Here is a 20,272-nt window from a genome sequence, read left to right as displayed (position 1 = left end):
TTCCAAATTTGAAGTCGAATTAATGTATTGTTTTTTTTTTTGTTCGTTGGTTTTTCATAACGAAGTTTTTAACAATGTCACGTAGAAAATTACAATCTTACCGTATCGAAATAACTTTCACTAATAACTATCAAGCTTCGATTAATTAAGATGTTACACGGAAAATTATAAACAATAAGATATTATATGTATATTTATTCGTGCAAAACACCGATGCACTTCGGTGTTGGATACTAAACAAATAAACGAAGCGTCAAAACAATTAGAAACACGCTTTGAAATCATCAAAGTTTGGCGATGTTCGATGCCACAGATTATATAAAAATATTTTTAAAATATGAAATTTGAAATAACAGAGTAGGAGGTTTTCCGCCCACTTATTTGATGTTTAATTAAAATGACTAATTGTTCGATAAGACAATCCGAATGTCAAAATTTAACATTGATCTTTAAACTGGAATAAAAACGACGTAGAACTTATTCGAGTTATGTGGGATTTTATCAAAACAGCGTGGCCATTATAATATTAGTTAGAATTTATTAAAAATACCTTCGTATGGCGCCAATTTCTAGGCAGTTGTGCCACTTTCCATCAGGTAGGTAAATTGCCCGGCCGCCTAAGAAAGCCACTAACCAACTGGGCAGATGTTATTATGGTGCAAGTGTGAGGGCAAACAAAGGTATTCTGTATTCCCCCATTCCATAATCCGTGTTTCCCACATGAACTGATAAACTTTCAAATTGAAATAAAACTAGTTTTTAACGGATTTGTCTGCCCGTGACCACGAACACTGCAAAGTGCTCGAAACGTCGGGATGTTAAAATAATTAATATACGCGATTAAATCCGTTAAAAACTAGTTTTATTTCAATGTGTAATAATCGCGAAAATCTAAGACAACATTATAAACTTTCAAATTCCGATCGTCTATAACTATCAGTTTTTCTTGATTCGATTTGGAATTAAATCTCGGGATTTGTAGCGTAAACAACAACAACGAGATAGTCAGGCGAAATAAAAAAAGGTCAATCTCTAGTAATTTATAAAGATTTTTAGTTAAGTCCTTATGAGGGAACAAATAGACGAACAAAGTATAAAGTTACATTTTTTTATCGCTGCAATAAATGAGTCACGGGATTGTGTTGCTTGCAATAATTATATATTAATCTTGGTTTTATAAATGATGTCACCATTGAGGTCATAACGCTGGTCGCCGAACAGACGCTCAATATCGCTTATTTTTTATCTGTTTGTATTTACGGCGACACTTAGAATCTAAACTCAAGTAATCGTAGAAAATTTATATTATAACAATTTTAATATTGTTTTGATTTTACTAGTATCTTTCTCATTATATTAAGCCTTCACATTCACACAAAATGCAATTGACGAATTTCGAAACAAAAAAAAATTATAAATTTAAAATACTCTTTATCGAGTAACAACCGTAAAGATAGCGTGTCTTAAATTATTATAGTTACAGGAAGTTCTATTTTTAAAAGACATGACGCGTGCCACAGATAATATTTACGTGCACAGATTAAACATCCACCATATGGTAATATTTTCTTTATGGTATTATATTAGAAAACAACGGAAGTTAATGATATGAAAGAGATAAGTAATTAAAGAGTTTAAATCAAAAGTCAATTCATATAATATATATAAGACTTATAAGAATCAAAGCGATTAAAATTATATTTCTTACTAATCGTACCATTTTATCAAAATCGGAATCAGAATCGTTATCTTTAAAATTCGTGCCCATTCAACTGCCAAGCCATTGTCAAATCTATTCATATAACTAATTTTAATTATTCTATATTATTCGTATGGATTAATTTTTAGAATAATTATTTTTAGTTTATCTGTTTTATATGCGTGAAAGTCCGTTGCAATTAATTAAAAAGCACCAATCGATTGAATTGTTGTTTGCTCAAAATGTTAGTACTTGTGTCAATAAAATTTTGTATAGTGTTGAGAAATAATTAAAAAAAAACAAGAGATATTAAGGATTTTATGTGATATGACTAATATCACGTTCACAAACGAGTACGTTGCCTGAATACGTAGGTATCTTAGATGAATATCCAAATACTAAGCTTATACATACTGTTAACAATGTGCAGGCATTTTTTAAATATCTAATGCGCTTATAATTTAGTAGAGAAACTTCATAAAAGTTATATATTTTCATTACAATAACGTTGTCGTTAGTGTTGCCAAGAATAAAATTTTTATAAATATTCGAGGACAGATTAATTGATATATAGATAAAACCTTTACAGTACTCGATTAAAAAATACAAATGATATGGAAAAAAAATTACACACAGAGGCCATAATCACCGTTAACGATCTCTTACAGACTTGAGGTTTCAAGTGTAACCTATTAAAGTAACAAAAGTTAATAAAAAATAAGTAAAATACTTCTTCCAGACAGCCAAAAGTCTTACATTGAAAAAGCAATACATAAAGTATATAAAAGTAGACGCCGCGTTTTTCGAGGAAGGTTTTCGTTTATATTTCATTAATGTATAAAAAGCTACGCTCGCATTAACAACCGACGCTCCAGACCCCCTTAATAATACAATAGATACACATAAGAGCAAATACACAATATTATATATGTAAAAAATATTATTCAAATGTATTTTAAACGGTTTACAGGGCCATGTGTGATAGTACTTCACAAAATGACCTAATTAAATATTCATTGTTTGAATTTCTAATAAACATTACTTAGAATATCTACTAAAAATAGATGTTTAGATTAGAGTTATGATAATTTTCGTTTTTTTTTACTTGTTTTAATAAGATTTACACATTTTTCATCTTTATTGGAACGAAGTTCTTTTACGAGGCTTAAAATTGAGCTAAAAATTGTTAATATATTTAATTGTGTATGTTACTCAACACATAATATATAGTGAAGTAAACTTCGTTATCAATGTTGTTCCAACCGGCTGTCCTAAGACACGCCTCGTTTTTTTATTTATTTACAAACACGGCCATTGATACGCAGACAATAAATACTGATATTTCTTTCGGAGCCGGCGACAGTTATTGACAATCATTAAACAAGATAATCTCATACAGCCTTTGCCAATACCAGGAGGAATAAAGACAAATAAGCAGCTTCGACTTTTAATTGACACCTCATCATTGGTCGATATTTAAAATAATCTCTGTTCCAGTTGAAACACTTGGACCTTGGAGTAGAGCAAAAACCTTAATTAAAAGTATAACCTCGCCCTACCTCCATTGATGACAGGAGGGCTGGGTCATTTTCAGAAGATCGGAATTCTTATTCAACGGGGAAATGCTGTTAGCATTCTTGCCACCATTCCACGCGGTCATAATTTGTACAGTAACTATTAATTTAAGTTTCATTTATATATCATGATTGCTTTAATGTTAATAATTATTATGTTAATAAGCTTTAAGACACTAGTTTATTGTTTTCATAAATTATTCGTAAAAACGGTGCGTTTTATTTTTAAATTATTTGACAATAATGACAGCAGTATTAATCAATAATCCCTTGTTTCATTAAATGTTTTGACATAGGCAAAAACATAAAATTTGAATAAATAACATAATTGACAATTATAGCATTATTCTACAAGATGTCCAGTTGTAAACAATGAAATGAAAAGTCTTGTATAACAGAGAGATTGTGGATGATGTATAATCATAATACGATCGCCATTGTTATAAAATTCACACGCTCAATCTTTTGTTAAAATTACAAATTATGAAATTTCAAATAACGAAGCGTTGAGAACGAATTTATTTTTACTTATGAATTTTAAATACACAGTATAGGAAAAAAATCTTGAGTGTATTCGACATTCGAATTTTTTTTTAAATATTTAGTTAAGTTCGAGGAATATATATATTCGGACGAAACATTCAGAAGTTTGTATTTATTAGATCGTAAATTAGTACATATAAATTTATTTGACAAAGTTTAAAAGTATTTAAAAGCCTGTAAATGTCTTGCTACTGGACTGAGGTCTCCTCTGTATTTAAAGAGACGCTGTTCAGTTCAGTTCAGTTTTACGCTGCTCCAATGCGATTCGGGTTGATACAAATGAAGCAGATTTGCAAATTATGGCAGTTTCCTTACTAAACGAATAATTTACACGAATGGCAAATGAAAATTTAGCAATACCCCAGTTTGAACCAATTTTTCCGACTTAAAATTTAATTTACTTTGAAGACGTATCTTTAAACGTTTATAGTTCAATGGGCTTATTCTTTTTTTAAACTTAACCCCCTTTAATGATGAACAAACAAAAATTATAGGTATGGATCCCACATGATAACTGTAAAATCTACGTAATCGCTATTGAATCTATAAAAGTTGCAGTAATCTGATGGTCTATAAACCGAAATATAAAAAAGATCAGTTAAAGGTAAATTTAGGTCAATTTTATTGGATGCCAGTTAACCGCAGTTTATTATCGACACTTTCTAACACACTAAAAGAGATTGAATTCTAAAATGGCCGCCGAAAGTTTACGCGCCATTTCAGAAAACATAATTAGGTTAGATTATCAAAGGAAAATTATTTTTGAAGTTTTTCTAAATTAAAACTACTCGCATAGGTTTTCATTCATTCGGTTAGCGAATAAATCAAATTAAAGTATAATTAAGAGTGATCGTATATTTAAATATCTTCGGAAAAATGTTACCATTTGCAAAAAAGACAATATTTTACGTTTTTTTTTTAATAGAGGTGAAGAAATTATAACAATGAAACGAATTAATTAACAAAGTTAAGGTGTTAGATTACTAAGCAGGTGCTAATTATGTAATCTAGGCAGGCGTGTGGGGTATTCAAGGTACAATAGCTTACCTTATATAGACACTAAATGGAGGTTAGGAATTGCAGCTTACCTGGGCGTCTGTCTGTCTGTTCTGACTACGTGACTGTCGACATTGTTCATAATAATTTATTTAAATTCAAATTTATATGCAAAGGTTGATCGAAGTGTTTTTAATTTTTAATATAGAGTAACTATAATAAATGGCTATTTTTGCCAGAAAAAAGCTCTCCTTTTTAACATCACAGATAATAAACAGTATTCTAAAATTATTATTACTCGCTTAAGCAAGTTACATTATATTATTTGCAGAAAGGAAGTCGAAAATACGTTAATAAAAAAACCCTCCAGACACTAATCAGTGATCATGGAGACGGCATGTGCTGTGCAAATGTGCACTTATAAATTATCGTCGAACTAAATCTTATATTTATAATTAAGTGTTGACATTAAGTATTTGCATTTCGACATCTGTTAAAAAGTTGATAACGATTTGTGGATTTTTCCTCATATTTTAAATACTTTTGTCTTGTTACAAACTGTACTTTAGCAATTTATTTTTTTATTGTTTACAAAAAGAGTTTATGTAAAAAAATAGGTTGTCCGTCATAATTTTCACAGATAAACAATCACAGTAGCTACGCTAATAGGTAAAGAAGTCGGAATTCTTACACTTAAATTCTATTCCTTATTTTGGTACAAATAATATGTGTAAAATTTTATTAAAAATTACAATATATTTCTTCATAAATCATAAATTTGAGAATTAGAAGGTTTCTGAAAATAACATGTTTTTTTCATAAGTTTATATCCTTCAACATTCATGTTTTACTGGTAGCTAGGGAAAGATTATCGAATGACATATTATCTCTTTTTTAATAAATCCTCCTTAGTCCTCCTCGTCCTTAAGTCACACCTTGTATGATTAATCGTATGTTATTAAGATACTTACAACAACAACAATTACAAATGATTTGCCCGTATCATGGAACCGTATAAAAATACACTTCCCCTTAATATTTGTATAACTGATTAAAGTGTGTATCGCAAGTATACTTATCAACGTAGAGATAATCTTTATGGTATACACGTGGGCGCAATGCAACATAAACACGCTTGGAAGACACGTGCAGCATTTTAATTATATATTAAAAAAAAAGGAAAAGAAAAAACATTGGAAAATCCAAAAGTGCATACATAACGCTGATTGATGTACAATATATATAGAACATTAGTTCTATTAAGAACGAATTTATTAAAAAAATACCAATAAGTGTGAACTATAACTTTAAAATATTTTTTTTTTAAATTACGAAATGATCTTAATTATCTTTACAATGATAAAGACGAGGAAATATCTTGTTAGTTAGCATAACGTTGCAAAGGTATTTGAATTCTGTGAACTAACAAGAGTATAATAATAAAATAGATGCCGAATATAAACAAAGTGCTTTTCAATAGTAAAGCACGCCATGACGTTTCGCATCAAGAGTTGAGCAACTGATAAAAGTTGTCTTCAACTTTCAAACATGTTAAGTATCCAAACTCTAAGAATATTGATTTAATAAACTGTTTTATTTTTTATCCTTCAAAATATAAATCTAAAAAAAAAAGTTGTAAAGGTTTAAATAAAGAATTAAAAACAAAGACAGCATTATTGTTTGCATAACAATATAAGTCCTAAAATAAAAAAAAAGCGTAATAATGATTGTAACAACATAAATAAATACTTTATTAATTACTTATTTCATTATATGTACGTTTGTACATATTTCCCTTACTATCTGAACTGTATTAGTTTAATGTTTAACTGGCTTAAGTTACTTCCATGAATTCAATAAACTAATGTGTCATGTGAATGTTTGTATGTTATACGTTTTACTGTAACACTATCGCCGAAAAATTCCGCTATAAAGTAAAAGTCAAACTCTCCGTTTGGTGGGTGAGTGAGCTAGTTACATAACAAGGGGCTTAATATTTCAAGGTTATCGTTTTGCAAGGTTCAGAATGGGCGGAGATGTGCCGCTCTTACTAACTTCCCAACTAGTCCACTGCAATATTTATTTAAGCAAATAAATAAAAAAAGTCATCGCCTTCGGCAAAGGAAGAGATTCTTATTCCTTTTTGTTTATTAAACTATTTTGATTTATCTGTTTCTGCTGGGTAAAGTATAAATTAGTTTGATGATTGGATTAATTCCAAGCATCATTCTTTAGTAATTTCTTCCTTTCTTAGTGTAAATAATATTTTTTACTGTTGATTAATACAATAGTAACCAAATCAAATGAAACCGATACATACGTAATTGCGTTTTAATAGACATACTAACCTTATCGTTTTTACAGGGGCGGATCGAGCCCCGTAGAGACAACAAACTCTCAGTCACTTATAAAAAATATATAAATAAATTTATTTAAATTTTTACACGCTCTCATTCCCTGGCCACACCTAAACCTTATGTTTTAATAAGAATACAATTAAATTAAAATCCTAATACATCTACCATATTATAATACATTTTTAATCAAAAATTTATACAAGCGATCAACTAAAAAAAATAGCCGTTTACACGAGTCGATTTAAATTGGTCGATCGAGTCGATTGATAAACTCCAACAATGCGTTATAGTAGTCATATTTATATTTGATAATTCTATAAAAAAAAATATGAAATTTTACAAAGAAGAAATAAAAACTAGTATTTAATCGGCGGAATACATTCAATATAATCTTGTGAAATTACGGTCCAGTGATTTCCAATTACCCTGTTTATTTTATTTCAGTTCCTATTTCGTCTGTGCATAATCCGACCCTGCCTGATTTGCATCTGGTCGCTGGTGTCATAAACATTAAACCATTTAACATTATGATAAGTCAGAAATATTGTGAGCGGAACGAACTCACTTCAGTTAAACTATATTAAATATTTTTTTTAGTATCTGTACATAATATAACACAAAGTCTCTATCACCGTACGTACGCTAAGATATTTTAAACTACGCAAAGGATTATAATACGGTTTTCATAAATAACAGATTCAAGTGTAAGGTTAATAAATAAATAAATATTGGACAATATCACATACATTACTCTGATCCCAATGTAAGTAGCTAAAGCACTTGTGTTATGGAAATCAGAAGTAACGACGGTACCACAAACACCCAGACCCAAGACGACATAGAAACTAATGAACTTTTTCTACATCGACTCGAACCTGGAACCTTGGAGTGGCGTACCCATGAAAACCTAATAAATATTATAGCGGAGAAAAGTCGAGAATTTTATGTTTCCCTTTTATTTTTATTCTGCAATCACAAAATTGCATAATGACCGAATTATATCCGTTTGAAGTTGGAATGTGAAAATGGAACCTTAATTTTTTTTATTTCAATACACAGCTAAAAATTTTAACGACACAGCAATCTGAAGATCATCGAAACGATATTTCATTAGGAGAGGAAATGATTTTGCTAACTTATGTAAGTTAGCAAAATCATTTCCTAGCGTCTCTTAGTACATACTAAGAGACGCTACACCTTTAGACTTGTACTTCAATCAAAACTTTTCTGTCACATTATTTTACAAGCACAATTAAAACGGGTGATATGATTTTAAGTATATATATAAAAAACATATAGTTAGTTTAATATACATTTTACACAAATACTACTCATAATTATTTACTTGTCCTTATTAAATGCTTTAACTCAAGGAAGTAAAATGTGTACTCTTTCTGCATGAAATAAAATTTGGTAGTTCTTAACGTCTGTTCATCTGACATTCCTAAAGGAGCTGGTCAGGTTTCTCTAGCTAGGTCAAACGAATTTTTAATAACTGAGCATTTTAAATAACATTCTTTGCTATTTAAACACAACAAATAAAAAAAAAAACCTTACACATATAAATCCAATAAAAAACAGACCGTCTAAACAGGATATATGTATGTAAATAAACTAATTGCATTCAATTAGCATAAAAATGTTGTTTATTTTCTACGGAACCCAGTCAAGAAGTTACTCGTTTTTTTTTTTGCAACCCGTCCACTCAACCACATTTCTAACTCATCAGCATTACAAATAACTGGTTGGTATCATCAATGCATTGTGAACTGATTTTTTCATGAATATAAAACAGCTATTACCATAACATCGAGAGTTTCAGGGTTCTCTAGTTAAATGTAATTTATTTCGATTGATTTTGATAAATTAAACTTATATAGGTCTTAATAAATTAATTCAAAGAAGTTATTTATCCATTCCCAAAATATAACAGAACATTATTGGTAAAATTAAAACGAATTCCAGGAAATTATAAAACATTTGTAAAGTTGTAAAAATTATTAGTTATCTGTATTCATGTATTGTATTAAGTTAAAGTCACAATTAAGGTACAAACTATTTAAATTCAAATAACATCATAAACATATCTAAGGTCTTTTATAATTTCCCGTCAACAATAATTCATTATAACCCATAACCGTTATCTCTCTGTTTCAAAGATAAATTATTATAAAAAGACGTAATTGTATTTTTTTTTCTCTTATCTTAAATTATTACGTCGATAAATAAATTGATTTATTGGGTTCAGATCAAATGCTATAATTGTTTATTAAAAATATTATATCAAATAATTTTTATGTCGTAAAACTTTGAAACATTATATTTTATCTACATACACTCTACATTTTTGCTTATACTTGATTTATAATAATTAAAACAAATAAAAATATATCTATAAACGATACAAATCAGAGTACAAGGCGTTTTTTTGTGATAGCTAACTGAAAAAAAAACTATCAATATACATAAAACTTATAGCAAAAAATTCATGGGATTTCAGAGAAGGTTTAAGTACGACTAAATTTTATAAAAAAAATGACTATTACGTGTCAAGCGTAAATTTGATATTCAGAACGATATTGTCAAAGACACAATTACGAACACTAATTCAAGTCATTAACTATTCAATCGAGTTTCTAAAATATTTCTGAAAACTAGAATTGAACTTAATTGCGTGATAGCCAATAAAGTTACTTAATACGTTACGAACTGCTTTTACGTGTTTAGATATATTTTTTTTATAATTATCTTGTTTTATAATTACACGTCACTTTGCAAGTTAAGTAACAGATAAAAAATTACACGATTGAGATTTTTTATCTGTTGAAAATCGATTGCGCGAGATATTTTAAACTGTTTTAATTTTTCTTGAGTTTAATGTTCATTTTCTATTATATTGAAACGAATGATTCATTCTGATGTAAGAAATTGTGTGTTTATTTTTAATAAGACATTCTTGACATTTTTTTTCTAACAAAAAGAAGTTTACACAAAATTTAAATCTGCTATTATTTCAACATTACATAATATAAATTAAATTATACGCATATACCTTAAAAAAATGTTGCCTAAATTTTAATTAATATAAAATTTTATACGAAAAATGTTTATAGTAGTAGTAAATAGAATTACGTTGTCTGTATGTATTTAATATAGTCGCATTATACTAGCTATGCCATGTAGTGCAAGGTCTATGGAAATAATTTTGAAAAAAAATAATACGATATGTCTTAAATCTATTGTACACAAATGGTACTGGGCCAGAAACCTTCGCGAAAGTTCCAAATCTAACGAATAGATGTAAACGGACGTGACGAACAAAACGAGCATTAATTTTTATACTAAATCAAAATACAACTGTTAGAACACACGGATATTCTTTATTCAAAAACAAATGTGCACTATAATCTGCATTTAAAAATAATACTGAGCAGTTTTTTATAGTTTTTTTTTACAGATTAAAAATTAATAACAAGAGTTCTAGTAAAAATAAACATAATACGTTTATTATTATAGTTTTAAAAACGTTATCGTTAAGTTTCTTTGTTTGAGGATTAACTTAATTACCAAACAATAGTATCTCGTAAAAACAAAATATTTTCACGGTAATTCCTTATCAGAAATGTGAGGCAGGTAGGTAAAGACGAACAGTTGTACATTTTATGAACTAGCGTAATCACCTAAATTATATTTTTAAAGAAGGATATACGACAAATAATCTACTGAAGTTAGAAAATGTTAAGGTAATTAACAAATTTATTAGTACAACGATTATACAAGTATAATGATATATATATATATATATATATATATATATACCTACTTGTTGATGGCCACGTATTAGCTGGTCGTTAAAGCTTCCTTCCTTTGAGTTCCAGCTTGATTCATATAAAATATCATCAAATTCGGTTCAGTGGTTTTGTCGTGACAGACAAACAGACAATCAAGAGTTACTTCTATAATATTAGTATATAAATAAAGATTATTCTTCTTTTCTATATATAACTGTGATTTTTAAATCCAGCTTAGGTATATTAAACAACCAAACACTATATCAAATAAATTAGTCTGAACTTGGTTTATAATTAACTTATTTTCCGGGTCATTCTATTTTCCGTTAGTTCAACGTTGTTATTTGTTTATACAGTACAAGAAAAACCCCACAAACGTTCTGAAATCTATAAATAAACGATTCGCTATCGCCCGCAGCTTCGCTCGCGTTTTAGGGATGGGTTGTCAGGTGTTAGGTATAAAAGTAGCTAAGTAAGTAGGTATGTCCTTCCTTGGGCTTTGAATAGGTTCATATCAAATATCATCAATAAAAAATTATTACCTTAAAATTAAATTTCTATTTATAATAAAATTTCTTGTTATTCGTTAGTTTTTGATTAATTTATATTTTAACTTTATATTGACATTATAACATTTGCATAACTTTTTGATTTGCTTAAGTTCCTTAATAAAAAAAATAATTCTTCATCGAACTAAAAATAAATAAAAAGAAGGAAGGAGGTAAAATAATATATGTTTTAATTGATTGTACCGTCGCTACAAATTAATCTTAATAGCGTTGATGAACTTAATTTCAGTTGCAACATTTTAACACACACGCACATTAAACACGTAAAATAAATAAATAAATCAAGCTAAATAAATAATCATAAATCGAAGCTTGTAAAAAAATACTTCAAAACGTATACTAACGGTAACTGTGACACATGTCAATCTATTTTATAAAACAAAACAAATACTCGCAATCTGTGCCCTCAGCACAAATAAAAGACAAATAAAAAAAAAAAAAAACATATTCTCCCATCTCTTCGAGTTAATCAGAGCTACTCTTTGAGATCTATGTATACTGTTATGCAAGTAATTGTTGGAAGAGATCAACTATTCAATTCCTTGCCTCGTATCACCGGTAGTTTTACATTTAATTTCATCACATAAAATGATAATTCAAAATTATTCATTATGCAAGAGCCGATTACAATAAAGTATAATTTCGTTGCGATTGTCTTGATTATACTCGTATGTAATCTTTATTTTACGAGGTTAATTTTAATTTGAAGATACCACCGGTACAGAACGTAGAGTCTGCCAAGAAAGACCGGTAACGGTCTTCGTCTATTAGTTCTACACATATCATACGACATATTAGGATTAATAGCTAAATCTGTTAAGTTAAGGTACATCGTTTGCCTATATAACATAAAAAAAAATCAACTTAAACTTGTAATAATATTCTTCCCACAAATTGTGTATGAAATATATTCAAGGTTAAGCCCGTTTATCTCTCCTGAATAACGAAAATATGAAAATACTTTTTAAATAAACATTTAGTTATGAACATATTATAACAAATAATATAAGTTTATTAAAGTGTAGTCTGTAATACTTATTAGGAAGATAATTTAGTTTTTGTCTACGTCGCGATATTACTATATAAACAAAATTACTCATAATGAAATCACTGTTAATAACGTCATTACGTTTTAAATTAATGACTCATTTGTGTTATTCTTCAAGAGCAATCAATAAACTATAAACATTAACGGATGGAACATGAAACACATACCACAGCGAAGAGATCCCAAAGCGTATCTTGACACTTCGAATTTTATACAAAAATTTAAAAATATTGACATAGGAAATAGTTTTTTTAAATGAGTAGGTCGCTTATTTTGAATCTCTTTTATTTGTAATGAAAAATGTCATGTTTTTCGTTAACTTAGTGCAATGTTTATGTTTATATCATGGCAATATTCTTTGTAGAATCTACATTCCGGACTGGGTACGTCTTTACATTAAATTTTAAGCTGTAACATTACTACAACAAGTTCTTATAAGAGCTGACTTGAATAAAAATGATTTTAATATTAACTTTACGATAAGCATGTATATACGTTTTTAATATTACCTCGAATAATCAACAAAAAGGTCTTAATTTTTATCCTTTTTAAATTCAATAAGTTAATGGTGTATCTACAAAATACTTTAATTGCAATTCACTAATACGCACTCATCATAATAAACATTACGAACAATCATGTATAACAATATATTTAATTTGTTTATTATGAAATAAAAAACAATTGGTACTTAAAATGATTACATAAATTCACATCTATAGCGAAAGCTTAATGTACTAATACAGTAATAAGTATCTTGAATTTTATATGTAAATATTTATTAATTAATATATCTTATCCACTAACCCCCTTAAGAGCTCCTAATCCTTTAACCTGACAAGGCTTTAAGAGGCCAAAGCACAGCAGTATAATACTAAAAAGCCGGAACTTCTTATTTCAAATATTTGTTTTGTCAATGGTAGTTTACCATTTAACCAGAAATTGACCAATAAGTTCCTCTACAATCCTCGAATTTGTCAAAATACTTTCATATAAGAACAGAATAAAGGATTTCAGAAATAAATTAACATCTATCAAAACGCGCACTCTATAAAAAATATGTAATTTTACTACCAAACTGTCACAACGTAATCAAACCAAATCGATGTCGTTAAGCTATTATCCTATTCAACTAACACAACGATAGAGTTGCGATTCGGACAAAGTTGGATCGAAAGACGTTATAAATTAGTAGAACAGGCCCACAGATTACCTCACGTTGAACTTCACAGAGATTCATTATAAACTCAAATATAACACTTGAAAATCAAGAGGTGATTGCCCGTATTTGACCCCGCGACCTTCTTTTTACGATCCACGTTCCCTGTGCAATGGGCTATCTCGGCATATTACACGATTATACATAAATAAATAAAATTAGGAAAGGAGTTTTTATATAAATGGTGGTCAAGATATAAAAAACTAATTTCGTTATTTATAAGGTTTTTTTTTTATTTAACCGATATAGTAGGTAGTAACCTAATAATTATTATGTACTTTATTTGAGAAAAAAAAAACCTTTATAATTAATATAATTTATCTTAGAAACATATTTTTAATGGGCAAATTAAAATAAAAACCTTAGAAACAATTGATGCCTCAAAGTATATTTAACAGTTTATTCATACAGTTTTACAATATTTACTTAATCAGTAGAAAATATTTTTAAATAAAAGCCGATCCAGATTTTGACGCAGACTTTCCGTGATATACAGATCCACACACTAAGGCGTACTTTACGTTAAATTATCGACGTTTTAATAAAATATATATTTGCAAAGTTAACAAATATAATCTTGTATTTTTTTGCTGTATTTACTTTATTTACTGACGCACACTTAAACATTGTAGTGTAGGAGAGTCACTCATACTTATGCACGTCGATAATGTAATTTTGATGGATTAATGATGGCGGGGCGCACCTTTATGAGTGAGTCTATACTAATATTATAAATGCGAAAGTAACTATCTCTCTGTCTGTTACGTTTTACGGCTAAACTAGTACCGAATTTGACGCAAGCCTAACTGCAAGGATATACCTACGCTTCTTTTCTATAACTGATACCGACGCCCCCGGTAAAGCTGCGGGCGAAAGAAGATCTATATACTATGAATACAGTTCATTTTGGTTTTGATATAATCGTAGTAAAGGAAGACAACCTGTTACTTGATGTAATAGTTTAGTGTGTCTTTGTTAACGATAAAATTTTGTAATTAAACATTTGTATACATGAGAACAAGCTTATAACGATTATTATAAACGCGTTCCAAATATGTTTTTGGCGACAATGTAAAGGTGAATTAATTGGCGGCCATTACGCGTCGTGGTGATTTCCTTTAACGATGGATTGATTATACGTCGAATTGCGCACGCGCATCAAGGTTTTATACTACCTTTTTATTAGCTGTCCTACTTTGTAATTTTAATTATTTTTATCTGTGGTTATAAAAGTTAACTACTTTAGACTAGCTACATTTAAACTAGGCTTTTATAATACATATTTATCGTATAAAACAGTAGACTTACCCGAACCGATAGAGTCATCGTTATTACGACAGAATATAATTATATTGAATTTAAAATAAATTTGAATATAGAATTTCTATAGTTTTTTTTTTGTATACTCATTATATTTACTCTGTATCTACCTACTCGTACTTTTGCATATGGCCGTATGACACAGATCAATTACGCAATGCAATCATATTTTACTAATACATTTTACAGATAATAATAAAACAAAAAAAAAACATAATTAGATATGTCTCACATTTAATAACAATAACACTAAAATAAGAAAAGGTATAATTACCACAAAATGAGTATTTTAAATATACCTTTAAAATATATTAAAAATAATTAAGTTTGGAATGTACTGATAAAACTTTAGACTGCTTAAGTAGGGTAAATTATGTGCAAACTTGTATTAATCAAACTGTCAATACTTCTCGGTAGGAATCATCGCGAAAGACTAAACAGTCTCAAGTTAATTTATTATTTTATAAAATAGTTCAAAAGTACTTTGAGTCAATTTGATTAAATTACATTATACTGGTTTCAAAATGACTTCAAAGAATAAACAACGTAAATTTCTATCTCTAGGCAGTCGTGATAAACCGAAAATTATTATTAATATACAGTCAAAATAATATGTAAATAATAATAAACAACAAATGTATCAATAGAATTAATAAAAATAATACAATCGTTACTTTTGTAGTAAAACATTTTAACATTCATTGAAATGATTGAATTTTAGTTATTATTCTATTTGAATAACATAAAATTTAATAAGAAATAAAATCTTATTCTTAATTGACCATACGTTTTTTAGCTTTGTTTAGTAAACATCAAGCGTCTGGAGTTGATTGACATTTGAAGTATATGTTATCTTAATGTTTATTTTAAATAAAATATTAAACGTACCTCATCCTCTTCGTCGTCATTGTAAAACGGATCCAATAGCAGATTCTTCCAATATATCACATCTGGTGGGACGGCATACGCGTCGTGATCCCTCAAATTCGCGTACAGAGGACTCTCCCTCCCTACACCCTCGGAACTAGCACTGATCGAACAACTCTCGACCTCAACACTGCCGCCACAGGAGCACCCTTCGTCCGTATAACTGTACCCGTATTCAATTTCTTCGTAAATATTCTCGTCGGTGAGAGCGTCGCGTACCGGCTCGTAGCCATCGTCGCACGGCTTGTCCGGTGTCATAGCGCCGACTGACTCGCACCTGTCTCCCACTTCTTGTAACGCGTAAACAGAGAACGGCTGAGGCGAAAAATCGCTCGCCGTATCGAAAGACAAACTCGATATTGTCGCCCTTTGCTGCGCCTGCGACAATACGCGACGCAATATCTCGTCCGAGTTATGGTAGCCGCTGGAGTGGGACCACACGGCCGCGTAGGGGTCCTTTAACACTTCGGGGTCGGTATTATCAACATTGCACTCCTTGTAGCTCCAGCACGTGCTCTCGGAATCGCTATCCGATTGGTTTATCGATTCCGTGTTGTCTTTTATCTCGACGTTATCGTACGAGGGCGAAGGAGTCCTCATCCTTACTTTTCGCGGCGGTACCGGTGGTGCAGATTTTCGTTTTTCATCCGTCACCTTCGCACTTGTTGCTGGCGTGCTTGTCATAAACGAGACATCCGATAGAGTCGAATCACAAGCACTGCAGTCTACAGACACACTGTTTTCGTTTGGCACTTGTTTTGTTTGGTCACTAATAACTTTAATTTCGGTTTCGACGTAGTTAGTTTGGTTTATTCCTTGCAAGCACTCGTCGAAGATATTGAGGATACTTTGAGAAACTACTTTTTCTGACGGCGCGAGATTTCTTTGGTATTCATCTAGCTTGAATATTTCCTTGCCTAGTTGGGAGAGTATCTCGTCGAAGGCACAGTCCGACTCGGAGTCCTCCGATATGACGGACGGAGGTCTGACAACGACGAGAGGGTCGTATTCTTCTATAGAAGCGCGTATTGTCGTCAGCCACGCGATTACCGGCTGAGCGGAGCGGTCGCGCAGTGTTTCCACTACGGCGTGCGGTATCCAACTTGTGACCTCACACATTTTGCCGTTCGCTGCAAAACACGATAACCGGTGTATGAATCAACCGTGGGATTCCGCGAATGCTCGTCCCTTAACACGTCTCCGCACCGTTACTGCGTTACAATTGAACTTACGAGACCAGTCCGCGATATCGGCGACATTTGCACTCGCCTGATTACTTATCGTGATATTTCTTCCTAATGTAAACGTTACGAAAACATCCCGTGATACCCATTCTGACCTCCGATAAACATTCGCAAACTTAATCGTTGCGCGTATAAAGAAAAAAAAACACAGTATTTTTTTTTTCGAAATGTCAAAGTGACATTTAGTTCGCGCGTTTTTCCTCGAGATGATATAAAAATGTAGCGGTACGTCCGCGCGCGCCCCGTCCGCCGCGATAGTGCTGTACCGTCCAACAATTAATACGAATCGTTCATTCTGAGCAGAGTCTGTGACCGATATTCCACGTTATTTCTGTTGCGGAGCGGAGCGTGGCGTAACCGCACTAAAAACTAAAAGCAAATGCAATGTGCATTAGATAAATGAAACAGGCGCCGGGACGTACGCATATCTAAGAGTATGAATTCATACGTCCCCAACCGAGGCCCGCTGCTTTCATATATATTTTCTTATCTGTGTTGACATAAGGCTACCTTCGCTTCACTAACGTGTAAATAACGAACGTATGTTTGCACAGAAAATATTTGCAATATTAAATGTAACGTAATACGTCGTTTTACAATCAATTGTAAATTACACAATAAAACACTATTACAATACAACAGTTTGTTTTGTTTACACAATACCAACCGATATGGTTTTTTTTTGCTTTACATAACTAGACCATAGTTGAAATTCGAAAAATTAAAACTAACCGAAGATTTTCACAAATAACTATAACCAATAACAGTTTTTTATAATAATAATAGTATTACTAAGACTCCGCTGTCCGTCAGTTCATCTATCTGTCTGTAACTAGGCTGTATCTTATGAACAGTTATAGTTAGACACTTGAAATTTTCACAGATAATATATTTCTGTTGCCGCTATAAAAAATACTAAAATAAATATTCAGAGGGGGGGGGGGGGGTTCTTGTACTCCCATACAACAGACATGATTTTTTTCGTTTTGTTTATATCACCTTATATTTCTTGTTACACCAAACATTCGAAAGGTGGTAAAAATCCTGTAGAAACAGTTGAAAATCATCACTTCAATCATAATGAGAAATTCCTTTATATTAAAGTTTGTACAACCTACTTTCCACCATATTATAATTAAAACGGCATGCGGCCCTTGCTTGGTAGCCCGCTAATGAGCGAACAAGGAACCTCAGAAGCTAATGTAAGGCGAATCCATTCATAAGAAAGCGAGACACAACGCAATAGATGAATATGCACCTTATACCAATTGATATAAAGCACAAAATCGAATAGCTAGTTATTTTCTTAAGTCATTATAGTTGCGAATTCACGTCAATGGCTACTGTTTGGCACATGTGAAAATATCATGTTTCCATCGAAGCCAGCATTTCCTCTGTCTATGAAATTATATATTGTAGATTATTTTATCTATTAATATCTAGTTTGGCTTGGAACTCAAGCTTTATTGAAAGCATTTTCTATGAGAGAACTATTATCTCAACGAATTCATAGATTGTCACAAAAAACGTCAACTTTAATGTTATACTAGTTAAAATATCATGTTTCACAATAATTATGATTCTAACATAATTAACAAATCAAAAAATTTACTATAAATAATATTAATAAATTATTTTAACGTACATTAAAGTTTATTTTAATGTTTAACAATTACATAATATTAACACATCACTTATATACTATGTACGTAGTTATTCTTTTAAAATTTCGGTTGACGTTAAACTACTTAAAACCAATACGATTCTCTCTTTTAAAACCAATGATATATTTTAGACAATTATAAAATATATACTTAAAAACATATTATTGAAATGATATTTAAGAGGAACTTGTTTAAATTTTGACAATTTTGCTTTGAATTGGTCTACATACGCGTATGTGTCACCAAGGTCCGGTCACTCGCCCACAATACTAGCAGCTGCGAGTCAATTCAGCCAATCAACAGCTATAATTACTAATTGCACTCAATGGAGTTTAATTTATACTTTTTTTTCGTTCGTTCGTTCATTCGTTCATTGCTCAATCCATACGGGTATATATGGTAACAAGATAATTATATATTTTAGTAATTATTCCGTAAGAACTAGAAAGGAAACTAACAATTAATTAACGAGCAAAGATATTATAACGTTCCGTTTTACGTAGAATAATATTTTTAATACGATATTATGTTAACAGATTCCTTCGTCTTAAGAAAATACTTCGTTTCCTGATTTTGAATGTATGATTTGTTTATTGTTATTTTATTTTTTCGTCATATATTTACAAGATATAACAAATCAATAAATAGTATCTACAATAAGATAAACTCTACCAATACCGATAGAGAAATTGACTTGACTTAATAGTTGTACCCTTTACTTTACCTTTACCTTACTTTTTTTTTTACTTTACCCATAGCTTATAAATCGTTTCACCCTGCGAGGGGTGAATTAAAAAAATGGCCTATATCTTACCCCTAGACTCAAACTCTATAACAAATTTTATCTAAATCAACGTGAAGAGGTAACAGACAGAGTTATTTTCGCATTTATTATGTTAGTATACTTTTTTTATGTAAACATACCAAGACAAGATCAGCTAATCCAGAGTAGATAGGAGTCCGTCTCGTTACCAAGATATAGAATCTCATTTAATACTACATACACTCGACAACTTAGTAAATAAATACTTCTTATTAAGTTATAATCTTTTTTGTATTATATAGAACCAAGTGGAGACCACCACGACCCATAGACAGACACCGCCGATGCGTTACTTTGGAGACTAAGACGTTTGACTCCCGTGAGTCAGTTAAACCGAATACAAAAATACTAAGTACTGTTGTATTGCAATAGAACAACTGATGAATGGTGGTACCTACCCAGAAGAGCTTGAACAAAATTCTATCGTCAAGTTTAAGTACACCACCTTTTTCCACGCTCGAGAAGAATATCTGAATTCAGATAATTTGAACGAATAGG

At 30.5% G+C, this 20,272-nt stretch overlaps 1 protein-coding gene across 3 annotated transcripts in view; it reads right to left on the bottom strand.

The window, feature by feature from the left end:
* The window catches only part of LOC125072147 (rho GTPase-activating protein 27-like), a 45,929-nt gene extending 28,255 nt beyond the window's left edge, over window positions 1–17,674 (bottom strand). The window contains exon 1 of one of the 3 annotated variants that reach the window (XM_047682674.1): window positions 16,005–17,674. In XM_047682674.1, the coding sequence (XP_047538630.1) occupies window positions 16,005–17,162 (1,158 nt within the window). In that variant the 5' untranslated portion in view covers window positions 17,163–17,674. The remainder of the gene's footprint in view (window positions 1–16,004) is intronic. The other 2 variants (XM_047682675.1, XM_047682673.1) reach the window with 2 other exon arrangements.
* Between the last annotated feature and the right edge of the window lie 2,598 nt (window positions 17,675–20,272).

Source organism: Vanessa atalanta, chromosome 20, assembly GCF_905147765.1.
Source record: "Vanessa atalanta chromosome 20, ilVanAtal1.2, whole genome shotgun sequence".
Lineage (NCBI taxonomy): Eukaryota > Metazoa > Arthropoda > Insecta > Lepidoptera > Nymphalidae > Vanessa > Vanessa atalanta.
The sequence above is the reverse complement of the archived record's forward strand: the minus strand, read 5'-3'. Positions and strand labels throughout refer to the sequence as shown.